This window comes from Aptenodytes patagonicus, chromosome 15 (assembly GCF_965638725.1).
Source record: "Aptenodytes patagonicus chromosome 15, bAptPat1.pri.cur, whole genome shotgun sequence".
Lineage (NCBI taxonomy): Eukaryota > Metazoa > Chordata > Aves > Sphenisciformes > Spheniscidae > Aptenodytes > Aptenodytes patagonicus.
Window position 1 is genome coordinate 15,125,819 of NC_134963.1, and position 26,459 is coordinate 15,152,277.

General features: G+C 51.2%; 1 protein-coding gene across 1 annotated transcript in view; it reads right to left on the reverse strand.

The window, feature by feature from the left end:
• Positions 1-5,470: 5,470 nt before the first annotated feature.
• The window catches only part of NOS1 (nitric oxide synthase 1), a 59,453-nt gene continuing 38,464 nt past the window's right edge, over positions 5,471-26,459 (reverse strand). Inside the window, exons 14-29 of the mRNA XM_076352594.1 lie at positions 26,038-26,182; positions 25,492-25,596; positions 25,013-25,071; positions 22,027-22,143; positions 21,626-21,800; positions 21,064-21,202; positions 20,199-20,277; positions 19,466-19,659; positions 18,659-18,828; positions 18,185-18,395; positions 17,331-17,418; positions 16,913-17,034; positions 16,199-16,347; positions 15,400-15,594; positions 14,311-14,429; positions 5,471-13,292 (exon numbers count right to left, since the gene is read on the reverse strand). Coding sequence (XP_076208709.1) covers positions 13,277-13,292; positions 14,311-14,429; positions 15,400-15,594; positions 16,199-16,347; positions 16,913-17,034; positions 17,331-17,418; positions 18,185-18,395; positions 18,659-18,828; positions 19,466-19,659; positions 20,199-20,277; positions 21,064-21,202; positions 21,626-21,800; positions 22,027-22,143; positions 25,013-25,071; positions 25,492-25,596; positions 26,038-26,182 — 2,083 coding nt within the window. The 3' untranslated portion in view covers positions 5,471-13,276. The remainder of the gene's footprint in view (positions 13,293-14,310; positions 14,430-15,399; positions 15,595-16,198; positions 16,348-16,912; positions 17,035-17,330; positions 17,419-18,184; positions 18,396-18,658; positions 18,829-19,465; positions 19,660-20,198; positions 20,278-21,063; positions 21,203-21,625; positions 21,801-22,026; positions 22,144-25,012; positions 25,072-25,491; positions 25,597-26,037; positions 26,183-26,459) is intronic.

The window sequence follows — 26,459 nt, forward strand, 5'->3', positions numbered from 1 at the left end:
AACACCACCACAGTGCCTGAGGTCACACCATGATGACCTCTGAGGCCACACCACTGCCATGTCTGAGGTCACACTGCTGCCATGCCTCAGGTAACACCACCACAGTGCCTGAGGTCACACCATGATGACCTCTGAGGCCACACCACTGCCATGTCTGAGGTCACACTGCTGCCATGCCTCAGGTAACACCACCACAGTGCCTGAGGTCACACCATGATGACCTCTGAGGCCACACCACTGCCATGTCTGAGGTCACACTGCTGCCATGCCTCAGGTAACACCACCACAGTGCCTGAGGTCACACCATGATGATCTCTGAGGCCACACCACTGCCATGTCTGAGGTCACACTGCCTCTGTGTCTGGGGTATAACGGTAGCCATATGTTTGGGTTAATGCCTAGACTGTAGGGACATTGTTTAAGTTAGGATTAAATGACGTTGGAGTAGGATATAGACTGAGGGAGACTGAGAGACATTATTAAAGCCTCCCTGGCCAATCCCCTGGTTCCAGTTAAGATGGGGAACGAATCGATCTACTTCTTAATTGATAGTGGGGCAACTCATTCTGTCTTGACTAGTTGTAAGGGACCTTTAAGTAAACTAACAATTCCCACTGTTGGGGCAACGGGAAAGCAGATGGCCAGACCTTTCTTAAAACCAATGAAATGTGTGATTAGCGATACTAAACTAAGCCATCTTTATATGCCGGAGTGTCCTTTGTGAGTACTGGGATGAGATTTACTTTGTAAACTTCATGCACAATTAACTTTCTCTGAGAATTCGGTTCAGATGCATATTCCACCAGAGATGGTGTGGAAAGCACAGATATGCCTCTTGGTGGACTTACAGGATCGCAATAAGCAAGAGGACAGTGATGACAGAGACAACATACCCAGCGAGGTTATGGATGCAGTAATCCCTCTGGTTTGGGCTACAAAGAAACCAGGAAGAGTGAAAAACATGAGTCCTGTAAATATAGAACTGAAGCCTGGAACCCGACCGGTAAGAAAGAAAAAATATCCAATAAAGTGGGAGGCTAGGAAGGGGTTAGAACCCCTAATTACCACCTTCATAAAATTCAGACTATTGCAGGAATGTCAGGCAGAATATAATACTCCAATTCTGCCAGTAAGAAAACCTAAATCCTAAGAATACCGATTAGTGCAGGACCTGCGGGTGACTAATCAGATTACAACTGATGTTCATCCAGTGGTACCTAACCCTTATAGCTCGTTGACTACGGTTCCAGACACTAACATATATTTTACTGTATTAGATTTAAAAGATGCCTTCTTTTGCATCCCAGTAAGCGAACAGAGTCAGATGCTGTTTGCCTTCGAGTGGGAGAACCCAATGACAGGGAGAAAATCACAGTTATGTTGGATGGTGCTACCACAAGGGTTTAAGAACAGTCCTCAATATATATAAGGACTCCAAATATGCTTTCGTAGTGGTACACACTCATGGAGCCATCTGGAAGGAGAAGGGATTGCTGGGCTCCCAAGGAACGCCTATTAAGTATGGACGTGAGATTTGAGATCTCTTGCAAGCAGTATTAGAACCAAAAGAAGTGGCTATAATCCATTGTAAAGCCCACCAGAAAGGTCAAGGGAATATACTTCAAGGCAACCGCAAGGCGCATTTAGCAGCGAAGGCGGCAGCTTTACAGGAAGAGATTCAGCGAGCATTAATACCTGCGAGGAATGTGGAGATGGAACTGCCCCAGTATTTGGAAAAAGACAATAAACTAGCTGAAATATTACATTGTAGTAAAAACAAAGAAGGGTGGTGGGTGACGCCCACCCACCAAGTCCTAGTCACTCCCCAATTAATGAACTCTATTCTTATTAACTTGCATAGAGAAACTCACATGGGAGCAGAAGCAATGGTCAACAGTGTTAAATGATATGCTGTAGGACCAAAAATGCAAACACTGGCAGACATAATTGCTAGAAAATGTCTCCTTTGTTGTAAAAATAATCCAAAAATTCAGTGAAGGCCACCACCTGGCAACCTAAAAAGAGGAATAACTCCTGGAGAACACTGGCAAGTAGACTTCTCTGAATTGCCTAACTGTAATAAATATAAATACCTTCTTGTCCTGTTGATACCTTTTCATGCTGGCCAGAAGCTTTCCTGTGTCACACCAGTTGGGCAAAGGAGGTAGTTCAGGTACTATTAAAGGAAATAATTCCCCAATTTGGAATACTGGAAGGACTATCATCAGATAACGGACCCCATTTTATTGCTGACATAGTACAAGAAATATCCAAGTTTCTGCAAATGAAAGGGGAACTGCATACACCCTGGAGACCTCAGTCAAGTGGGAAAGTAGAAAGAATGAACCAAACTCTCAAGCGACAAATTGCTAAGTTGTGCCAAGAGACCCATTTGAAATGGGTGGAGGTATTGCCACTAGCATTAATGAGAATCAGAAGCACTCCTAGAAGTAAAAAAAAAAGTAAGCCCTTTTGAGATCCTTTACGGGAAGCCATACCCAGTTAATCCCATTATGGGAAAAGGTGACCAAATGCATATAATGGGAACTAGAGTTATACAAGCTTATTTGATATCTCTTTCAAGGGTATTGTCACCACGAGCACCATTACCTCTAGATACCGCTGCACATGAATTCCAACTGGGAGACTCTCGTCTACGTTCGAACCTGGAAAGATGAACCCCTAAAAGAAAAGTGGAAAGGTCCCTACTTAATCCTGCCTATACTGCAGTGAAGGTAACAGGCATAGATTCTTGGATACGTTATACCCACGTGAAGAAGTCTCCGCAGAAAGAGTGGACCGCTGAGGAAATAGGGCCCTTACAGCTGAGAATCTCCAAAGCTCAATGAACTGTACTTGGGGGACTGGAGAATCATATATTGAATTGAATTGTACACAGGGGTCGATGCTGTTATACTATTTATTAATTTTGTTTTCTGCCTCTCTAATTATTCATTTAAAAGGACCGGTTTCCTTAAAATAAGAAATGAAAGAACTAAGGGGGAGCGGTACTCCTTTGTTATCTACGGATTGTACTAAGTTGTGCTAAACCACTTTACAGGAAACCAGAAAATCTGTGGGAGCAGAATTGGCGTTTTACTTTGATGCAAAAAACAGCACAAATGGTGAACAAGTCTAATTGTTGGATCTGTACTCATTTCCCCGAGCGTTCTAAGAAAGGTATTCCTTTAATAGGAATACCCCTCAATTTCTCTTTCCCGGTATTTGTAAAACATGTACAGAATAACAGTGACCAAACATCATACAATGATACAATAGAACAAGAATGGGAAGTTCACAATCTACCAGGAAATTATTATCGATGTCTAAAGAGATGTAAGCGCAGCACAGAATGGCCGCAGTCAAGACCTACGCTTAACTGTACCGGAGCTACCTATGTAGGGGAATACGTGGATTGTTCTGTAGGTACATATGAAATCAGATACCAAAAGTGGTCTGAAAAGCACAGAACTGGCTGGTGGGTTCCGATGGGAAATGGTTGGTATTGGCTTTGTGGTGACAAGGCTCGTAAAACCCTACCTCCTAATGGGTGAGGAACATGTACCTTAGGAGCGGTAGTACCTAATATCACAACAATTGAAAAATTAGAATCTCAAGTATGGATGAGAACCTACCTCCGGAGAAATAAAAGAAACACAAAGAATCCATTGATTGACAGACACACAGGACTTCACTCCTTCGCTAGATGGTTTCTCCCCCATTAGTGAATTAGAAAAAGCTATAGTAAATATTTCTGCTGTAATTGAGAAAATCACTTTACAGGGTAGAATGGCTCTAGATATGGTGCTAACCTCTCAAGGAGGAGTGTGCACAGTTTTAAATACAAGTTGTGTATACGTAGACCAGAATGGTAGGACTTCTACAGATTTAGAAGAGATCTGGAAACAGACTAAAATACTCCATGAGATACGAAGGGATGACACATCTTAAGGATTTGAAGAAACATATAAATGGTTGACTTCCTGGTTCCCTGATTTGAGTTTATGGGTAAAAAAGTTATTAAGCATTATAATAATTGCCTTATTAGCTTTTGTATGTACCTACGTAATAACACAGTGTTTTTGGAATTGTTCTTCTATAACAGGGAGACAAAGTTATGAGAGGATGAGACTAATATGAGAGCAACTACAGTGAAGTTCCTCTTTTATAGTCTCAAAGGGGGGAAATGTAGCCATATGTTTGGGTTAATACCTAGACTGTAGGGACATTGTTTAAGTTAGGATTAAATGTGCCGTATTGACCTTCCAAGGAGCACTGGTAACCAATAGCTTCACTGTACTAGCCCGATTACCTTGTATAAACAACGCATGCCTTACAACGACTATGCCCTTGAAGAGGAACGACAAGATCGATAAAAGGGGAACATCCTGCCCTAGAAGGCGCCGGAGGCTAGATGATTGCCAAAGAAACATGAAGTCAGCAAAAACTGCGGTAACTAGGGGACAGGTAAAGGCGGCAGGGGGAGATCGCGACCACCGACTCCATTAAAGGCCAAAAGGATTTGCCCCCCCGCACCTTCAAGGACCATACGCGCATATGACAAGCCAATGGCAGGCAGAACGTTAATTACTAACTGGTGAGTGTCAGCTCGGGCAGGTTTCTGCTAATCATGTAACAGGATAAATATGCTATAGTTTTGTACGGAGCAGAGCTAGCTTTGTGGGATACCACCTAGCTCCCAGCTTTGCGCCGACCCGTAATAAAGAAATGCCTCGACTCGGTGTGAAATGGGCTTATTGCACACCGAGTAACGAATCCTATTTGATGGACGACATAACTGCAGCAATGTCTGAGGTAAAACCACCGCCACGTATCGGGTAACACCGCAGCCACGTTCCCCTCACGCCAGCCTGGCACTGCAGGGCTTGCCAGGGGAGCAGCCCTTCGGTCCTGCACATGGATGCCTTTCATCCTCTCACCTGCTCCTTGCAGACAACTTGGGATCTTTCTGCCCTGATCGTATCCATGTCCTTCTGCTCTTCAGGGAGCACTAAGGAGTGATCTATTTAAATAAAGGCGGGTTAGTACCCACGTGCAACAGCACCTTCCCATGTAAAAAGCCATGTCCGTGCTTCTGGCTCATTTGCCTGGCCACATGCAGCCATTCTTTTTGCTCAGGTCTCTCAGGTCTTGCCCGGAGTACTGCTGCTGTGTTCCTGAGGCTCCAATACCCAAAGTTGCCCTGCATTGTGTACAAACAGCCCTCCTTGCTTGACTGTGGCATTTTCCCGGGGAACATGGTATAAATGATGTGAAACGTAATGCTGTGACTCAAGCAACCTTACAAGAAAGTCTTTCCGTCTTGCAGATAAATAGGTATTGCTGATTGACGCTACCATCCTATTTATAGTGCTCTGGCATTACAGGTAGTGAACCAGAGCAAGGCCAAGATATCAGAAGAGGCCCTTCAGCGTTAAAACCCCAGAGATAAGAGAAGAACGAGGTCCAATAGGTTTTAGTTCACTTTTTTATTTTGACTGTAATGCAAACAGGCATAAGTATTCCATAAAATCAGAAGATTGGAACTATACAGAAAGAGGTGCATGCTTTAGAACGATGTGGATATCTTGCAAACAGAGCCAGAGTCAGTCCGAGAGAGGGGGCTGGAGTACATTGTACGAATGGCAGAGATTTTAGCAGCATCGAGAGCTCAGAGGTAGGGGAAAACCATGTTTCTGACCGCTTAAAGCACTGGTATGATCAAATACAAACACTGGCTCATCCCTGCTCCCACTGTCCCCACCCCTTTACTCCTCAGAAGAAACCTACCTTAGGATCACACGAAAAGCTACAAAATAAGCTAACCCCCCCCTCCACACATACCTGTCTTATGGGATGCAAAGTGAGAGTAAAGACAATGTGCCAGTCTTAAATCACGGCATCATTTTATAAACCAAATGAAGGCACAGTGACATGAGGAGGTGCTGAGGGGAGGGAGGAAAGAGCAGGTGGACCAGAGAGCAGCGAGAGGTTGGAGTCCCATCTAGCAGAGCAGAATTTACCCACAGCTGAAGAGTTTAGAAAACCTCTGCAACGGAAAGGTTGGGAGTTGCCTGCCGCAAAGCTGCTACCCTTCACAGATCAGTCCTCTGTCTCATCTCGGCACCACTGCTCTTCAGGAAAAAGGCCACCAGAAAAAAAACCCAACCAACCAACCTTTGAGGCGTACGCTTTTCAAAGGTGCCTAAGGGAATCAAGGGAATAAATCCCTGTTCCTATTACAAAAATTAATTGGCACTGAATATCAAATTCCCTAGGCAGCTGGCAGAACTCATGTTTCTAACTACATGCAATCTAAAAAGCAATGAGTCCTGGCTGAAAGTCATCTTACTCCGTTCATCTACTGCCTGGGGAATTGTGTACACTCTGGAAGAGCTGGGGATGTTGCTGCAGGGAACCTACTCTCAAGCTCTTTTCAGCATACAGATCCCAGGGTTTTTTGAAGGCATCTCAAGGCAGCAGAGCATGTTTAACCTTGGGAATTGTGGATATTTGCCTATTTTGAGGAATTCTAGCAAAGCAGAAATTTTGCATTGAATTTCATTGGCTTCAAAGCCATCACTTCAATGCTGGGCACGGGGAAATTCTGAAACACGGCCTTCTGTTTCCGGACATCTTGTTGAGTACTGTAAAGAGTATTTTGTTAAGACATGATTCCATGCCACGATCACACAGAGAGAAAAATAAAAAAGCAGGCTCAGAAGTGAGTAGCGCTAATGCCTCTTGATGGAGTTGAATACATATTAAGGCAGTTTTGTTGCCCTTGGAAAAATCTCCATTAGCAATTATTGTGGGGACAAAATATTCAATTTTGTCCAAAACAATTTGATATACTTTTTTGTTTTGCTTTCCCCACCCAAAGCCAACACATGAAAACAAAGCAACAAAAAGAAGCCCAAAATCAGTTGCTCTTTTAGATCAACTTTTTCAGTATTTAGTCTTTACATTTTTAAAGTATTAAGAATGCCTCCGGAAGAAATATACTTTGCCCAGTGTAATTCACTAGCAGGTTTCTGAACCAGCCCTACAGAGCTGTGTGCAGATGCTGCAGGCAGGCAGTGCGGGAGCCTACCCGCAGCCCAGCTCCACGCTCCTGCTTTTCCACGGCCCCGGAACAGCTTCTGCAAGCTTTGGCCCGCAGATACAAGAGGAGCCCCCGGTGTCTTGCCCGCTTCCCCGCCGTGGTAATGAGGAGTAGCTGCAAAGCCTTGGCCTGTAGGCTCCTGTTAAGCAAGGGATTCTCAGGGCAAGGCTCACAGGTTCGATTTTCTTGCTTTTGAAGTGCTTCCTCCCTCCTCCCTCCCTGAAATCTGGCCAGGTAGGTACATGAATGAGTAAGGCAGGAAAGCAGCAGCCCTCGCAGTGAGGCGCTCTCACTGCTAAACAAGCTGCGGCTGCTCGGCTATGAACTCACAATCTGGTCTTTTCTTGTGATTTCGATGGCTCAAACTTCCATCACAGCCAAACATCCGTAGGGGTGGAGGGCAAGAGTTTCTAGTCTGCTTCATTCCTGGCACAGCAGGAAAAAAGTATATCTGCATTACAATACTTAAATATTCCATGAGTTGCCCTTGTACCCATGCTAAAATCAAGCCAATTTCGACCTCTGGTAAGGTCTGTTTTACTTCTGGAACCAAGTGCTTTAAAGCAGCAATCTCATTAGCTTTCTCCAGCTCCCCTGATTTCCTATTAAATACACACGGCCATATGGAAGAAGCTAGAGCTCAGATCTCCCTGTCGAGGGTAGATTTCAAATGGATTACTGGAGTCATGCATTGCAGGCAAGTGCAGGTGCAGATTGACACAGACAAAAATACTGCCGTCATGAAATTGCTGCTGCTTGCTGCTGCTGCTGCGGCTGCTGTGAAAGCCTGATCCTGCAAGCTCTGAAATCCCCACCACCACTGAAGCCGGTGGGTGTGGAAGGCATTTTGTATCTGGGAGGACTCGGATTCTAGACTAATTTTGTCCAAGTTCGGGAATACAGTTTTCAAGAGCGTTCAGCACTGGCCAAATTTTGTTCCTCCTGTTATAGCAGAAGAAAATTTTATAACAAAGACAGAGTTACGGCAAAGTTGAGTGGTCCTGAAAATGTGTCTCCATCTGTTCTGTAAAGGGACTGTGCTCCCCTCTGGAACTATCAAAGCAATTGCAACGTTATCAGAGCAATTCTGAAGCTGACAACTGGTCCCCAGTGAAAGCAGGAACAAAATTTAGTTTTGAGCATAAAATTCTCCTTCCAAAAAACGCTGGGAACTCTCTGCAGCTTCCCCACAGGTATAAATCAGAGGACTGTAACGGCTTCAGTGGTCGTAAGTCGGGAGGCAGCAGCTTTGGCTTGGGCTTGGTGCAAGTCCATGAGGCTTCAAGCACAAACACGCCCTCTTCCCCCACCCCCAGCTTAATACAAACATGGTCTCCGGTACCTGGTAGGTGTTCACAGACCCATGGTGCTTGCAGAAGGTGGTGTCCAGTTTGCACCCACACTCTAACCCTGCATTGCCTCCATACCCCTATGAAACCCCCCACTGGGAGATTAATTGCAGAGCACGGCTGAGCAGGGCTCTAAGTTTGCTCTCAGTTATCCCAGGGGGAATTTGCCCACCAAGAATTTCACTTGTAAAATGAAGTCATCTGTTCCCCTCATCCCCCAGTCTCTGTGTGCGAGGAGCACCTCTGGAGAGAGCAGGAACGGGAGGGCAACCCTGGTGCAATAGTCTCTTCCCAGCACAAGGCACTGTAAGTCCATTGCCACCCCCAGGACCCACCCTTGCTGAGCAGCTCGCTGCACCTCTTGGCTGGGCAGACAGGGCTGCGAAGGAGTAAGGAGGGATCTCCAGAGGGAGGCAGTGGAGGGAGCCTGGGTTACAGCCTGGGACGGGGCGAGCGGCGTCGCATACTAACGGTAAAGGAACTAACGGAGCAGTCACAGTTAGACTGGACACAGGTTCATGCAGCTCCTGTCCCTTCCCATCTCCTCTTCTGCATAGGTGTAATCATGTTCTCTCAGGACACAACTGCAAGTTTGCCGGTCATGCACAGACGCATTGGCTCACGCTGCTCTGGGTGTGAACAGAGTCCCCTGCTCGCCCCTGGGGACATGTAGGCACAGGACAGGGGACAGGGAGCGTGGACAGCCCAGACTCAAATCCCATTTCTCTGGCCAGTATGAATGCAACTGGATCGGTTCCTCTAGTGCAACGAGCTCAGGCCTACCCAGCAACGATCATGGAGGTGTCATTTTTGCGAGCCTACTCCTGATGGCAGAATTCTCATTATTTTCCCGCTGTCTCTCATAAATAGAAGAACAACAAACTCCCAAGCAGTCCTTCTGGGGAGATGAAACCTTTGAAGTCATCAACAACACAGGCAGTAGAGACCCTTTGCACTGAATGAACAACTCATTTTTCCCTGCTAGTGGACACAGCAGGTTGAGAAAACAGAGAACCATTTCCCATGAGTTTTCAAGTTGATGTGTAACTTTTTGTGGACATTTGAAAAACCTATGAACTAAAATCTTTGAGAGAAAAACCCTCACTTCATGGTGTCTTGAAAATCAGATCTCCTGTTTAGAGAAAAGCCTCTTGATGTTTAATCCCTGGGGAGCGAAAAGGAGCTGAGCTGCTGCAAAACAGGCAGTGGTGGACATCCTCCAGGAGAGGGACTGGGACATTGGATCAGGCTGGGTGTCCGTCAGGTCCAGTATCCCCTTGCTGCAGGAGCTGCGTGGGGCTGTGCCTGGACGGGCAGCAGGGACCCGGAGGTGACAGGTTTGTGAACTGAGTGCCCGAGAGGCACAACCCCTCCATGCATGACACCCCTGAGCAGCTCATGGCACCGGTCTGCAGCAGACCCCACCTCGCTCTCTGCCGTTTATGCATGCCGAAGATATTGTAGCTACACCCACGCGTCAGAAATGTCACACTGAGATGAGCAGAGTCTAGACAACTGGTGGAGGAGCCGCATTTGTGGAATGATAAAGCAGATCCGCAAGTTTATTTCCCCCTTTGCTGGGAGAAAGTTAAGCTGGAGGGGAGTGCAAAGCCCCTGCAGGTAAGGGGGATGAAGGAGAAGTTAAGATGTCTGAGACTGACTCAACAAAAAATAATGAATCAAAATTCCCAGTGGTGCAGCTTGTGAGGACTGAACGGTCCGACTCAGGCAGAGGGAGCAGAGAGGCAACCCGGAGCCACGGGGGACATATTAACTTCATGGACCTTCACGGCAGGGAGGGTGTTTCTTCTCCAGGGCCAGGCAGGCAGGCTGGCCTTAAACCAGCATTTCCCTTCCAAAGGGCTCTGAAGGACTGACTTACCCGATGCCTGTTGAACTTGGGACGGCTTTCGCTGTCTGCCCTGCACAGACCCCTTTGGAGATCCCACCGAAGGCAAGGCACACACCCCGTTCCCTTCTCTGCTGCGCTTCCTCGCTGTTTTCGCTGGCAGCTCAGGTGGAAGGGGGAGATGGAGGTGGCAAGCTTTGGGGTGCAGGAAAAGCAAGCCAATTCATCTCAGACACAGACTGCAGCAGCAATATGACTTCCAGATGGGAGATGTTATACAGATACAGGAAGAAGGCAGGACAGGAGAAAACTAATTGCCAGCAACACAGGATGAACTGGAAAGAGGACGAAGACAAGGGCATTTCTTCAGGCACTACCTCCTCTTCAGGTTGCATCGCTCCTTCTACTAAAAGGAGGACCAGAGCACAAAGTCTAGAGCCAGAATCAAATTTCGCAAAAGAAGGGGATGAGTTTAATTTTTTTTTCTTTAGGTCTGTTTCCGCAGCCGTAGGATTGGGGGTTAGGGCCAGGCTTGCTGTACGTTCACAGCTCTAGGGCCAGGGAGCTGGTTCCCGCAGACAGGACCTCTGCCCAAATTCACACATCCCAGCAGCAAAGGGACCCGGCTCCCCCATCCCACTGCCTGCCCTGGGACTAGGGCACAACCCACAGAGGTGGACCAGGCGCTGCCCTTTTTCCTGTCCTGTCCTGCTTTCACCTCCAGGTCACAAAGTCCCCAGGCAGTGACACAAACCTGGCCTTGCAGCTGGCTCCAAACCCTTCTCCGGCCACCCTGCCAGCCCAGCGAGCTCGGCTCTGGCCACACCGTGGCAGCATTCATTCGCATTGTACGCCATGCTAGATGCTCTGCTGGGACCAGCAAAACTGAGACCTGGATCTCAAATTCACCCAGTGCCTGGAGGCCTTTTGCTCCTGGATTTTGGGCTGGAGCTGCTTCAAGCATTCAAGGAGGCAAAGTTGCAGAAGATGGTCACAGCACGTGGAGACGTGGCCAGCCAAGCAGCAGGAAAGGGCAGGAGGTCCTGGCTGAGGGAGGGGATAACTGCACAGCCTGGGGCCAGGGGAGCCAGCGCAGCTTGTACATGGACTGGGAGAGCAGCAAACCTCCTGCAGCTGTTTTTGTTCCTACTTTGGCTTAGGGCAGCTAAGCTTAGCCCTCTGAAAGCAAGCTCACCATTGCAGCTCCTGGATAAACCCTGTGCTGTTGCCGGTGCAGGTGCTTTGCTCCATACAAGCATCAGTGCACAGTTCAGCAGAGCAGGGGCAGGAGGAAAGGATCAGCGTCTACCAGCTCAAAATGTCAACCCCATATCCCTGCCTCCAGCAAGAGCTGCAGCCGTACCCTGCTGTCCCCATCCTGGCAGTAAGGGAGGACAAACCTTCTTCAGGGTGAGAAAGGGAGGAGAAGGAGGAAGGACACACAAGGTCATGGATGCTTTACCTTGCAGACAGCTTTTCTCTGTTAAAGGGACTGATACCTTTCTGTGATTGTGTTAACAGATTGCTTTTGGGGCCAGATTTTTGCAGCAGGGCTGAGGTGTGAGCATGTCAGAGCCCAGAATCACGCAGCATCTTTGCAGCTGATCTCACCTCCCTTCTCACATGAGATGTCCCGGCAGAGACAGCTCGTGCCGCTGGCAGGTGGCGCAGAGCCTACAGAGGGGACTGGCTTGCCACCGAGATGCCACGTGTATTTCTTTTGGCAGGCAGGTCGCTCCGTGCCGGCACTTTCTGCTCCCGAAGGTGTGGAAGTGGCTGGGGTCTGCTGTCCTAGAACTGCTCACGAGACTGTGCTAAGGTGGAGCTGATGCTCTCTGGGCTTTCAAGAGTCCTTGGTTGGCACATCCTCACCAAGGACCAGGAGCCTCTGTAACCGTCCAAGTACTGCCTTCCAAATAAGTTTTGTTACCAGGAGGTGCCTCTTGCCGCCGGGGTTGGAGCCGCTTCTCTCCCATCCTCATGGCTTTCCAGTCTCACCTGGGAGAGGGTTCACACATTCACTGCATGCAAATGCAGCCGGTCCCTGAATCTGTCCCACCAGCATCATGGCTGCAGATCACATATCTCCCGTAAAGCCTTCCAGAGTACAGCCTGGCCAAGCAGCAGTCATTGCCATGAGTTTTTCCCTAGCATAAACATCAGCCTGTGTGTTCGATGCTTGCTCCTCTGTGGGAGGACTTTCATGACAGCAAAAGTGGGGACTGAGCATAAGGAGAGGCTCATGGGGAACAAGGAGCAGAGAAGGAGGCAAACATAGTGCAGAGTCCATTTAGGAGAAATCACAACACGTGAATCAGAGACATCCTACCCTTCAGATCAAAACAGAGACATTTGTACCCAGGCTGCTTGGGGATGAACAAAGTTCATGAGGGCATTGCACATCATCTGCCCCCAGCCTCGGGCGTGTGCCCAGGTCTGTACATGTCCAAAGGGAAGCCAAGAAAATGCAAGGATTCAGCCAAGCACCGAGCTGGGGAAAGGGGGATCCTGGGGGAAACAACCCCCAGCTCCGGTCAAGCAACAAGACCTAGCCATTGCCCAGCCCCTGCCACCTCTGCTCTCCCCCAAAACACCAAAAACGCGGGTGATCACGAAGGTGGTGATTTCATGCAGCTGCAAAATGCCCTCATGAGAAGAAGGACAAATGTGAAGTTCTGTTAAGAGCCACTGCAGATTATAAAGCCATCGTACTTCAGTGGGGAAATCCAGGGAAAGGAGGTGGAAAGAAACGGCCACAGGACAAGAGCAAGAGAAAGAGGAAGAAAAGGAAATAAAAATCATCATCATCATCAGGACACAACAACAGGATGAAAGACAGAGCACTTTCCATGGGCAGTTCCCCGCGGAAAAAGAGCCACCGTGTCCGTGAAATACAAAACCCGGTGCCCTCCGGCTGGAGGGGGCAGCAGGTGCTGGGACTGGTTTGGCATCCCCTTGGGGCGAAGGGTCCAGTTAGGAGCAGAAAACCCTGCAAGGGAAAGGGGAGAAAGGCTGGCCTTAGAAGGAGCGGTGAGGAGCGTCTAGGACTAAGGACTTCCCAGGGGACCACGTTGTAGACAGGAATTTACAGAGCCCTTTGCAGCTGGGTGAGGTGGGCAGGTAGGTAACCCTTATCGCTACCTAAAGATGGGAAACTGAGGCACTCTGTATACAGTGCAGACCCCAGAGTATGTGCTGCATTGGAGAAAAATTCCTACCAAACCACAGGGATGTTGGGAAACTCGCTCCAGGTCAGCCGGGCACTACACGGCACAGCCAGGAGTGCAGGGAAGGGATTGCACCCCAGGCTGCCAAGGGCCAGGACAAGGAGCAAGATCCCTGCAGCCGCCCATCCTTTATCCTAAATAATCCTTCTGCTCAGCCAGGGAAAATCCCACCACGACAGAGCTGAGCAAATGGCAGGACGTGGTAGAACAGAAACAAATATAGCAAATGTCAAGTGTTTTTACTTCTTTTGGCTGTTTTTACAACAGTGGAAAGAAAAGCCTCTAGATCTTTCCTAAGCGGGCATGCAGCAACCTGGAGACCTCTCCCGCCGCGGGTACCTGCTACCTGCACCCCTGGAGCCAGCCAGGACCCCCACAGCCAGCACTGGAGCTGGGGAGAGCCACCCCTCACCATGGGTCCTGCAGACCTTCCAGCCCATCATCTGCCGGCTCGCTGGCAGGGGAGAAGAGGCAGGCAGCGGGTAGGACTCTTTTGCTTTGCATCACCATTTGGATGGGTTTGTCAGGTCTGAGCATGTTGGTATGGCAGGTGCAATAACCTAGGAAGGCCAGGGGGGATTTGTCCTAGCGAGGTGACAGCTATTTCAGAGAGACTGCCAGGCAGCAGCCTCTGCTTCCAGTGCAAAAATCAAATGCCTTTTCTCAGCCTCTGCTGTAAGGCGGCCCACACATGTGCAAAAGTTAAAGCTCCCTTCCCCATCCCACAGCCCACGCGCTTGGGAGACAACTGCAGGGGTTAAAATAAACATGTCAACTCACTCATCCGTATCTTTTTTGCTCTCCTCAATGAATGCAATAGACTCAGATCTAAGGCGGTTAGTCACTTCGTACGTACGCAGGGTGACTCCAAAAATATCCTCGTGGTACCGGCTGTCATCCTGAAACAGAGGATGGGAGAGGGGCAGTGGGAAAAAAGGGAGTATTTACAAACAGTTGGTGTTGCTGCAGCACCAGAAAGCTCTCGTGTTGTGGGTAGGTACCAAATACACAGCAAATGTTCTGGGGCCTGTCACAAGAGCTGGTGGGACAGGCAGGGCAGAGGGGCAGGAACAAGCAGGGAGGTGAAATGACCTTCCCAAGGTCACACTGTGGGGCAGTGGTGGAGCTGCTCGGTGCATTAGACCTCCTCAACTTCTGGCAACCCAGGGACTGCCTGGCCGTCAGGGGGACAAGTAGCCCGAGGCCGGCCCACGTACGAGAGCTTTTGCTTGCAAACCAGCTAAAAACGTGGCTCTGGGCTCCCTCGGCTCCTGGATGGAGCGTGGGTACATGGTTCAGAAGGGGTAGTCCCATAGGAATCGGGCTGAGTTATCCTCCTGGGCAGAAGCAGAGCCATTCGAGCACCACCCTTGGGCCTGCGTCCCAAACTGAGTTCATTTATGCTTCAGCTGCAACGTCTGCACTAATGTGTTTGCCCAGCCAGCCACACAGACAGAGGAGATTTGGGGAGGGGGACCCACAAACTGCCCTGTTAGATTGCTGCAGTGATGGAGGCACAGCAGGGACTTAGCAAGGTGAACAAGCCCTGCCTGGGCTACCCAGGGTGCCCAAAAGAGCTTGTACCAGTGCTCAGCACAGCACCAAGCTCATCGCAGGAGTCCAGTGCAGGCTGAGGCGGCTGCAGCCTGGAGCAGAGCTCCTGCAAAGCGAGGTGACTTCCACTGCGCACCCAAAGCTTTGGAAGATCACGCTCCCAACCTTGCCTGGGTGCAGGCAGCATGGGTGGGAGCTGCAATCCCCCTGCCAGCGCCCGTCTCCTTGGTGCTGCCCGTTCTGCAGGAGGAGGCACCAGGTGCAGCGCCCGTGGCAGGAGCTCGCGTGGTGTCTCGTGGTGCAGACGCTACTCACCCGCAGCTTGCTGATGAAAGTGCCTGCCTCCTCCACTGACAGCTGGCCCTGCTGCCTCACGATGCGCTGAATGGTCTTGAGGACGTCCCCAGCCATGGTGACATCTCCGCAGACGTAGATGTGGCCTCCCTGCTCCTTCAGTGCTTTGAACACAGTTTGGGCCAGCTGCTCCTGTAACACGTCCTGCACGTATTTCTGAGGGAGGAGAAGGAGGTGGGAGCTGAGATTAACTACAGCTTCTCAGCCCTATCCACCTGCACGGCCCAGCCAGCTTTGTGTGCAGCAGCTGCCTTCAAGGGGGAGCATTGCCTGCACCTTGCAGCACCCACAATGATAGAAAAGAGACGGGGAAGGCAGCAAAGCATCATTTTGCTCTTGCATTTTCACACCTTCACCACATATCTTATTGCCAGGCCTGCTCAGGTGGCGGTGGGGATTTAGACCAGATGTTTGTGCTGGCTCTGGGCCACCCCACCGGGTGATGTCCCTCCTTGCCCACCTGCTTGGGAAGACGTGCCTTTCCCCTCCTCATCTGCTCCCACCTGGTGAGGATGGCTGCAGCCCTCCAGGGCAAAGCGTGAGCAATGTGGGCATGCATGCAGGGCACACAAGGATGGGGATGTGCCCTGGGAACGGGGCTGCACTGGGAAGGCCACGATCCTGCACACTTATGCAACCAGAGCGCCCCAGGGCATGAGACGCTGTGGCTGTGCCAAGGAACCAGCATTTCCACACCGTGCCGGCTGGCCATGGTCGCCCAGGGCTGCACACCGGGACTGGAGCAGTGCCCGCCACGCACCTTTGGTTTGTCCGGTTCCCGGGAGTAGGCTGTGTACAGCTCTCTGAAGACACCTTGGCTTTTGGCAAAGAGCGTCTCCTCTTTGTAAATGTGGTCGATCCTGGACTGCCGGCAGCCAAATACCAGGACCATAGGACAAGGCTTCAGACCTGGAGAAGAGACAGGGGAAGCAGTTAGCCCGGGGACCACCGATACCTGCTTTCTGCAAGCCACCGTCCTGCAGATCTGGCAGCAGCCCCAGCACCCAGCGTGAGACTGCCAGGAGCTTTTCCTGGCCAAACTGGGAGGGAGGAAAAACCAGCAAGGAGGAGGTAATGCACTGCCTGAGCCAGCACATGGCCTGGGATCACATGGCAGGGGCGCTTGTGGCAGATTTTGGGGAGAAATTAAACGGTTTTTTTCCTAAATGGTCTAAATGATAGGTGGAAAATGCATATTTTACATAAATTTGCATTAAAAGTTCTTTAAAAAAAAACAACTCCAGCACTACCGTTATGCCATAAAAACTTGCAAAGTTTTACAGGTGGGTTTTCATGGAGTTTGTTTTGGGAGTTTGGGCTGGCCTCCAAGCCTGCACTTGGGTCAGCCGCTGCTTCAGGAAGCCCTTTGCCTCTGCTGGGGCGGCCCGGGCGGGAGATTGGACCCCCCCATCCCCACACCACCAGGCCAGGTTTCTCCTGAGATGAGAAACAGGAGGAATAAGCATCGACCCACCTTTGTGCTGGATTTCAAAAAGCCGCTGCTGCCAGAAGCTCCGGAAAGGGGCGATGCCGGTGCCGGGGCCGATGAGGATGCAGGGCACCTGGGGATCCTGGGGCAGGTGGAACCCGGGCGCACTGCACACATCGAAGACACCAGTTAAACCCAAGCAGGATGCTCCCTCCCTCGCCTCTGCCCATGGCAAGCGGCGACACCACCCATAGAGGGAGGGGTAGGTAACAACGTGAAATCCCAGAAAGTGACATTTTAGCACAGAAGAACTGCACCCCAGAGGGACCCATTTGCTCACAAATCCAGCCCTGTTTTCTCTGCGCCCTTAGTGCTTTGCAAAGAAGAATTGAGGGCAAAGAGCTCATCCTGCAAGGGGGCTCACCCCATCTTTTTCACCCCTTGCCTTGTGTGGACCACTTACCCTCTTACAAAACAGGGTACTACTTCATCGGTCTGTATCCGATTGAGCCAAGAGGAACAGACTCCATGGTGGATTGGTCCTTCTCCATCTAGGAGGGGAGAAAAGGAGGTCTGTACTTGACACACCAGCCAACTACTCCAGTTGCTTTCCTTTCTGAAACCCTCCCTGCTACTTTCCACATGAACACCTCACTGAAACCTTTACTATCTCCGCATCCACCCCCCATGAACTTGGCAGAAGTTTGGCACTTGGATCCCTCTGTGGAGTTACCCAAGTTCACCCAGGACCCAGCTCTGGGATAGTTGGACCTCCACAATATTTAGGAAGCACCCAACTTCTCTTTGGTCCTTTTTGGCAGAAGCAGGATCATGCTGTAGTGCTTCCAGACATAAGTGCTCCATGGCAGCCCCAGATGAATGGCCAGTGTCTTCCCCTGTGTCCTGCCTGCTGCAGGGGTGACGGGGCTGTGTCCATCTACCCCATGACCAGGGCTGCTTGGGACACGTCAGTGCTTGCACAGGTACAGAAATCTGGCTAGCTGTGGCAATGTGGACTTTGGTGTGGGCAAACAAATGATCCCACGTGGAGCTTGGAGCCACCGTGGCTGGTCTGTTGCTGGTACCTGACCCAGATCTGGCATCTCTGCAATACGCTGCCCTTTGATGGATGGCCATTCTCCATAACATGGGACAGCAGTGTCATGGGTTGAAGGAATCTAGTCACTGCAGCAGGTAGAAAGGCTTTAAAATAACATCTCTCTGCCAAAGACCTTGTGGTGTTGCCCACGTGCTAATGCTTTTTCCCTGCTCTCCACACCAAGCCTCTCTCCACTGACCCCTGTATGAGCATGGTACCTCTTGTGCGATAGGAGACCACTGCCACGGTGAGGTGGACCTCATCTGGGTACATCTCTGGGGAGGAACTGATGGAGTAGTAGCGCGGTTGGAGGAGGGGGAGCTGTGTGAGCAGCAGCGTGGAGGGCATCTGCACTGAGGGGAACTCCTCCAGCACCTCCACGATGGTGGGGTTCTTGGACCACTTCCATTCCTCGTACTCCTGCAAGCCCTGCAGCCAGGGAAAGAGGGAGGGAGGGAGGGAGGGAAGGAGGAGAGTGCTGCAGCATCGACCTCTTCCAAGCCAGGTGCCTCTACCAATATCCCACCAGGCCTATGGCAAAGCTGGGGTGGGTGGCAGTGAAGGCAGGCAGGAGGAGGCCTGCTGCCATGGGTAGAGACTCAGCCTAACCACAGCGTGGGATGAAAATGCCCTGGGGTTGTGGTAGTCCCCAGGGCCTTGAGGAACTTGGGGCTTGGGGTCTGAGGCTTTACCTTGCTAAGGACCTGCAGACGTTTCTTCTCCTTGTCACTGATGGCCAACAAAGCAAACTGCTGCAGCAGCAGGGGTGTGGGAGGGGTGGTGATGTCCAAATAGTACTTAAAAGCCTGGAAGATGGTGCATGGTGGGACACGGTTCTCATCTGTCCAGTTACTGATGACACCTGCCAGGAGGGAATTCAGCACAACCATGGGATCAGCTGAGCATAAGAGCCAAGGTGGACAAATCCTTGCTTTCATTCTCCCTTATCAGCTCTGAGACAGTGAATGATGAAGAGCTGGAAAGAAGAGTCAATGAGATATCCTCATGCTACAAGTAAGATGCTCTACAATGAGCATAAATATGAGTCTGATGATACTCCACCACCTTCAGCCTCGGTCACGCTGAGTTAGTACTGTTTTCCATCTCCTGTTACACTGTGCATGGCGGTAGGGTATCAGACTTATCCCTGAAATACAAGGTTGGGACGGTCCATCAAGATCCCTTAACTCTTCTTTCCAGTCCTAGACATTGCTCTTTCCATGAGAATATGAATGCCTTTAATTTTTCTGAAGAATGAGGAAACATCTTCTCCCCAGGGCCCTGCTCACCCTTCAAACCCTTGCTCTGCACCTCAAATGCACATGGCTCTGGGCAGAGGAAGGTTGAAGGAGGTGCTCCCAATCCAGGCAAATGTACCAGTGAGATGGGAAATGATTTCTCCTGGGGGCCACCTACCTCCCCGAGGAGCTACAAGAACCACTACAAGGGATGGGTGAGGAGGAGAGAGGCCACCTCTACGTAGAGGTGGCCCTGGTTACCTAGAGCTGTGTTCCTCTCCTCCAGGAGCTCCACCTTTACCAGCTGGTTGGCTGGAGGGGCATCTTCAAGCCTGTCGATCAGGGTATTGACCAAGTCTTCGTGGTTCCCTGGAAACACACCCAAGTGGTCCCCGGGCAGGTACTGCAGTTCCTGGTGTCCGTTGGTGTGGAGCCGCAGGAAAATTGTCAAGCGACTACAGGGAAAGGAGAAAAAGCAGGATGTGTTTTGGGGGAGTCCTTCAGGGAGTCTGGCCTCAAGAGACACTGGGTGTGCTGGGCAGCAGTGGCATGTCCAAGCTCTGGTGCCCCGCTGAGCACGTCGCTAAAGACACAGCAGAGAGCTAGAAATGACACTGCAGTGTCCGCCTCCCCTCGCCTCTGACTCACTCTCAGAGACTTTTTAAAAGGGAAAACCAGTTTAACCTCTTGCTTCAGCAATTTTATCCTTTCTTTGCATGCACCCTGCCACTCCACAAGTGCGGCCACCCATCTCCTCATCCTTACAGGCAGCGGGTTAATTTATGTAGCGGCAGAGGTTTCACTGTATAAGAAGGCAGGAAACACCCTTCACGGGGTTAATGTGGCTCCCAGCCTTGGTGATGATTTGCACAAAGATGGTATCCATGGGACATTCAGGGGTCAAGGGATATTCGCAGCACGGTGTGCATGGATGCTTGGGTGCACCACGAGTGCATTCAGCTCCCACAGGTCTCGGGGCAGCTGCATCTCTTACCTGGACTTTGGGCTCTGCAGGTTCTGGCGTGTGATAAGCCGGGCTGCATAGACGCGTTTTTTGTGGATGCTGTACAGTCCTGGGGAGGAGAAGAGTCAGTGAAGCAACACAGCAGAGCGTTGCCAAGGCAGACAGCTTCTGGCTTTTGCAGGGCTGTCGGCCACCACTGCGGGTTCAGCCCTTTGGACTGGAGCTGGCTGAGGTCAGCCGCAGCATGCGGACCGTGGGCTCAACCACCCTCCTGCCCCCATCTCCTGCAAAGCTTCAGTGAGCCTGGGGGATCAGAAACCTCCAGGGGGAACCAAACACGTGTCCCTTTTGTTAGTGACTGAGGAGGACGCCGAAACCACCCGCACGAGGCACGGGGACGTGCCCTCATGTGCAGGCATGCACCTCTCACTGCCAGTACCACCTGGCTGGTAGCAAAGAGCCTGAATTTAGGAAGAGCTATGCCAGTGCGGCAGATCATCAGCTGCAGGAGCCATGCTGAGGGGCCAGGTGTCGGTAGGCTGGACCTGCCATTGCACCGCAACGCTCAGCGGAGCGGCATTTGGACAAAGCGAGCTTGGAAAGCTCCCAGGTTTCCAGCTCTTTGCTTCAAAAAATGAGGTCAGGAGGAGGGAGATCACATCATATCCCAACATCTCAGTTACAGATACAGACACAGACCAGCCAGAGGGGCCTGAGACCATCACAAACTGCCCTTTGGGCATGTGATGGAGGGGAAAGGCAAGACTGAAATGCTGGGAATTTAACACAGAATAAGTAAGGAAATTTGGCCCCTTTGCCCCCACTTGAGCCCACTATGTCTTCTCCTCCACCTGCCCCATGCCTAGAGCCCTCCGGGATGACCCCGTCTTTGTACCTTGTGTGAGTTCTGGGGCTTCAGCCACATAGGTCAGGCGAAACTTGCTCCTCTTCCAGCTCCGGTCATTGCTGATGAGGGAGTTGTTTGCTTTCTCGATGTTGACGTCGTCCCCCACGCAGAACACGTCGCACGCTGCCTGCAGCACGCACAAGGCTGTCAGGCATCTCCCTGCTGCCCCTGGGCTTTCCGACTGAGCCCCACGATCCCCCTTGTCCCACCCACCTCAGCCAACGCATGGAGGACGTACACATACACACCCCAATGGTGTAGGGCTATACTGGTGGCCATGGGCGTATCTCATGCTGCCCTCCTCCCCCAGGCATCTCGGATAACGCGGGAATTCAACACAGTGCTCACCCTTTGGCAGTCATCACAAACCAGAGCGTCAGCTCCACCAAAATATGGAGAACCTCTTTATTGTGGGCCAGGGTGATGGACGGGTGTCCCGGTGTAGGGAAGGGGAGGCTGGGTTTCAATGCAGCTCTAACCAGCAGCTTTGCTCTGTCCCTGTGTCCTTCTACCCCCTGCTCCTCCCTGGAGCACAAGGGAAGCAGGTTACCTTGAAGACCTTCTTGGCCCAGGTCCTGAAGGACTCCTCTTGGCCACAGAGCTCATCCCCTTCTCCCATGCGGAGGATCCGCTCTCCACCCAGTTCCTCCAGGAGAGTGTCCACCGCCCGGGCAAAGGCGCAGAAATGGGGGTAAGCACGCGACCCCAGCCCAAACACAGAGAACCTGCGGAGAGGTGACACAGCTGTGGCTACCGAGCTGGGAGGGACACCGATGTCTCCCCCTCCCGCACCACCACGGCCAACATCAGCATCGGGGAGCGTGGAGGGATCTGCACGTTGCAAAAATACATCATGTGTTAGGTAAGAGCTGTGATAGGAGAAAGGCTCTGTGCAGCACCAGCTCCAGCTCTGTCCCAAGAAATTGCTGCCTCCCACCCCATCCTATTTACCTGACGTTAGCCAGGGGCCCTGTGCTTTCAAAGTTGTCCCTGGAGTCAGGGCCATCGCTTGAGGATTTCCGTGCATCCGAGTAAGAGGAGACGCTGTTGAAACGGACCTTGTAGCTCCTGCGAACAGCAACAACGTCAAGTATTACAGTGATGATAAATGTGCGTGTGGTTCCCACCAGGCTGTGTGCTCAGAGGGGACCGGGTTGTGGAGGAGACCAAACAAGAGGAGGCTCAAGCTCAGGACTCAATATTTCATGAGCCGGCACCATGATCAGTGGCTAGAGCAGGGAAATGTGCTCCCTCCCGGGGGTAAGCCCATATGTTGCATCCCCCTAGCCGGACCTGGTCTGCTCCATGGGGTCCTCCAGTCACCACCTCCCAGTGGGTTGACCCAGGTGTTGGCCACCATATTTTCCCCAGCGGTGCAGAGCTGACAGGACCTTTGGCTTTACCTGTCCTTCCCTGGTTGCACACAAGGTCGGGTATATGTCTGAACAGATATTCTGAAGGGTTTTTCATTCATAGGAAGTAAGAAAAAAAAAAGAGTGAGAGAAGAGGGGATGAGGAGGGGGAAGGGGAGTGGAGAAAAAAATCTGACAACAGCAAAAGTATTTCTGAATTAAACCATCTTCAAAAATTGCTCTACTCAAGAGTTTCTAAATATACTGCCAGAGCAATGAAGCAGTAGTGTGTGGATGAGTCACAGAAGACTTACTGCACCCAGCGCACCACGCAGAGGAGACAACCCCTGAGCAAAATAACTGCCAGGGTCGTAGAGCCCCGTGCTCCACCTCTGCTCCGGAGCCTCCTCCTTTCTGCCCAGACCTCTCATGCCATTCTGCTTCACTCCATCTGGACGGACCCACTTCTTTCTCCACTCTCCCTGGGCCATGTCCTCACCCTGGGTTACGTGGTGAAGGCAGGGCAGCACAGCCCACCAGTTTAGATGGGCATGAAGCCCACGTTCCCGCTTGGGTGCTGGGCCCAGGGACGGGGCACCAGCAGCTTTTGCTGAAATGAATAGGTCTTTGTGGCAGGGGACGACTGTTGAAGGATGGGCTGCATTTGAACAGTGGGTCCTTAAATAGGAATGGCTTATGAATGCCTCTGAAAATCCTTGGAAAACCCTTGCTGTGAGACAGAAGAAACCAAATATACAACCATAGCAAAACCCCTGGGCTGTGGGCCGCAGGGCCCTGGCAGGCTCCTCGAGACACTGTGGCTTAGAGAGGCCACGATCCCCACCCTGCAGGCTCAGCCACCCTCAGCATCCCCTGGTGGACATGGAGCTGGGAGTCCATGGGGTGCATGGGCAGGAGCTGCTCTATCCAGCCCTTTCCTACAGACGCCAGGCTGATGCTGCCCTTCTTCCCCAGATGGTCTCCTCCAGGCCGTCTTTTCTCATTGCAGAAGCTTTTTTTCATGCTTAACGTCAGCACCTCTTCCTCCCATACAGAGCCATGACCTCTTGGCCTGTCCCGGGGGGGGCCATGGGGAGTAATTTATTCCCTCCGCCTCTGCAGTCACCTTTTCCGTATGTGAAGTCTGCTACCGCACTGCATTTCTGTCTCCTCTTCTCCAGATAAAATAGCTCTCACCCTTTTGATCTGTCCTCGCAGGTCACCGTTTCCAGCACTCTGACCACTTTTGCTGTCAGGTAACAAAGCCACAGGCTGTCCTGGCTCTTAGAAACTCCTGCCAGTCCCTTAAATTACATTTAGAGGTGACTGGGACAGCCAGCACCGAGCTCAGGTGCTTTTGTCCTCCTCAAATCTGCCTGGCTTGCCACGGGTGGCACCTCTGCACCCAACCCCATGTTGCACCAACCCAGCCCCAAAAAAGCGAAGATCCTTGGGGTAAGAACCACACGCAAAATGGCCCTTCTCCATCCAGACACCTCCAGGGCAGCCTGCACCGCCCATTTCGTCAGCTGTCCCCATTAAGGCACGAGGCCATTAGAAACCTAAGGGGTTTTCGGCTCGCGAGCCCTGCGGGGATCCATCAGATTACTTGGCTGCACAGCAAGGAGACCACTTCAGGGCTGCTGCGTCACCAGCAGCGGAGAGGTACAAATCGGTCCCTGCCCTGCCCTGCCCGGCGGTGTTCGTCACCCCTCTGCAGCCCCGCTGGCACTGCTCTGTGCTGCTCAAGCAGAAAGTCAGGGCGGTTAAGTTGCACTGCGTCACTGGCCAGTGCTAATTCTGCCTTAATTAAGGAGCAGCCTTTTGCCAGTTGCGAGCATCGCTGTGTTAACTCAGGAGAGACTCCAGAGCAGAGCAGTGTCCCAATTAGGCAAAATATATTGTACTTAATAGCTAAAATAAGAGGAGGCCCCAAATGATTAACACTTTGCCGGCTGCCCTCACTTCCCAGCCTCTGGGACATGCAACACGATGCTCAAGGCTCATCTTCCACTGATGGGGGATTTTCTAAAACCCCAGACCCTGTCTCCAAGGTACCATTTCCAGACTCACTGTTATAAACATCACAGCCAGTATTTATAACAGCTCTTATTTTCCCGAGAAATATTTTCACATGATACAAGAAGTTAAATTTGGTGCTCAAGTCCTCCCCCACCTGGAAACTCCTTTCTACCTCCAAGTCTTACTATTTTGCTGTCTCCTGGACAGCCCCAGCTCTCAGATTCGATGATTTGGGGGGAATTGCAGCTTTTATTTGTTTTTTTTGTAGATGCCTCTTACAGCTGAAGAGAGAAGCTTTAAAATGTCAGCCCAGGGAATTACAAGCTGGAGCCCACAGGCATGCCTGACTCAGTGCTTTTGTCCTCCCTGGGACCTCCACCCGCTCCATCCCCTGGTCCTCCAGTCAGGTCCCATCCCTTGGACCTTTGCAAACTTGAAACCTGCGTGAGGATTTCACACTCCCTTCTGAGAGGAGGAAAGCAGAGAAGCAGGCTGTCCCGGCTGCGGGGCTGCCTGCTTGCTGGGCTTGTGAGTGGGAAGGGAGGGTTTTGGGGTGCTCTTACTTCCTCTCCTCCAGGTTGGAGTTGGGATTCTTCATCTCCATTAATGCGCAGCCGAATTTCTACAGAGAAGAAATAAAAAAAGGCCATCAGTTTTGCCGGTGTCTGCAGGAAGCGAAGCCGTGACCAAAGCCTGGACTGCGGCTCTGCTCTCCGCTTGCTGTTCCCAGCAGCCCGCAGCGCTGTCGTACAGGGCTGGAGGAGGTCGTGGCTCCCCAGCCAAGGGGCTGGCACCTTTTGTGTGACACTGACATCAGTCGTACAGGACGAATTTAGCAACGTATTAGTTACTTGTCTCACGGCAGGGAATAAGTAGATATCCCTATTTCAGAGCAGGCTGGAGGCAGGTAGGCACAGCACCAGGTATCACACAGAACCTGGACCTGTTGTGGGCCATTCCAGCTCAGGCTGAGCAAAAAGAGGACACTCTTCCCTGTTCCCCACCATCTCTCTTCTGCCCGTGTCCCTGCGCTCTGTCCTACCTCTCCATTCTCAGGTGGGTCTCCGTTGCCAAATGTGCTTGTGACCACCAGGACCATGGTTTCATGTTCTAGGTGCACAATGTCATACTCGTCCATGGACATCACCTGGGAGCAACAGAGATGTTAGCAAGAGGCCCTCAGTGGGGAGCTCTGCCACCAGGCAGTCTCCTGGGATGGACCCCAGTCCACCTGGGGATGGGAGCAGCGTCTCCTTGCTGACTCCATGCCAGTGCACTGGCCGAGATCTCCACACAGGGAGGATGGGAACAAGAGCCTCAAGGGACATGGACAAACCATGGGGCTACCACCTGAGAGGCAGAAGACAAATGTATGCCACAATGCCTGCAGGAGCATTAGCTGGAAATGCTATTCACGTGCAGGCTTCAGTCAAGACCCACAAGGTCACATCCTGGGAGCTTCTGAAGACCCTTGGCAGCTGGGAAGCTCCACATGCGTTGGAGCCATGCATTTTCCAACAGCCATGTATTTCCTTGGGCCACACAGATGCACACATAATCTTGCAGGGGCTGGGAGCTAGTACAATACCTTGGCATCGAAAGCGTGCTTGAAGATTTCGCACAGAGTTTTTGCATAGACCTGCGACTTCCCTGTTTCAGTGGCGTACAGGATGGTCGCTTTGACCCTCTTGGCCATGGCCTGTCCCATCAGCTTGGCTGAGAACTTCACAGCCCTAGGAAGCAAGAATAAATCCTGGTAAGAGAGCTTGCTTCCTTGTCAGTGCCTCTAGCCCAGACTATTCTCACCATTCTATTTATTATTAAATGAACAGCCTGCCTTAAAAACCTGCAGCATCACTTTTTTTGTTGTTATATGCCAAACAGGGAAGCTATGGAAGAGCGTGTTCATCTTGACTTGTCAGAGAGGAAGACTGCAAAGGGGGAGCTTGAACACAGAGCTGAAAAACCTGAATGGGTATAAGGAGTAAAATGCTAAATCAGGTGTGGAGG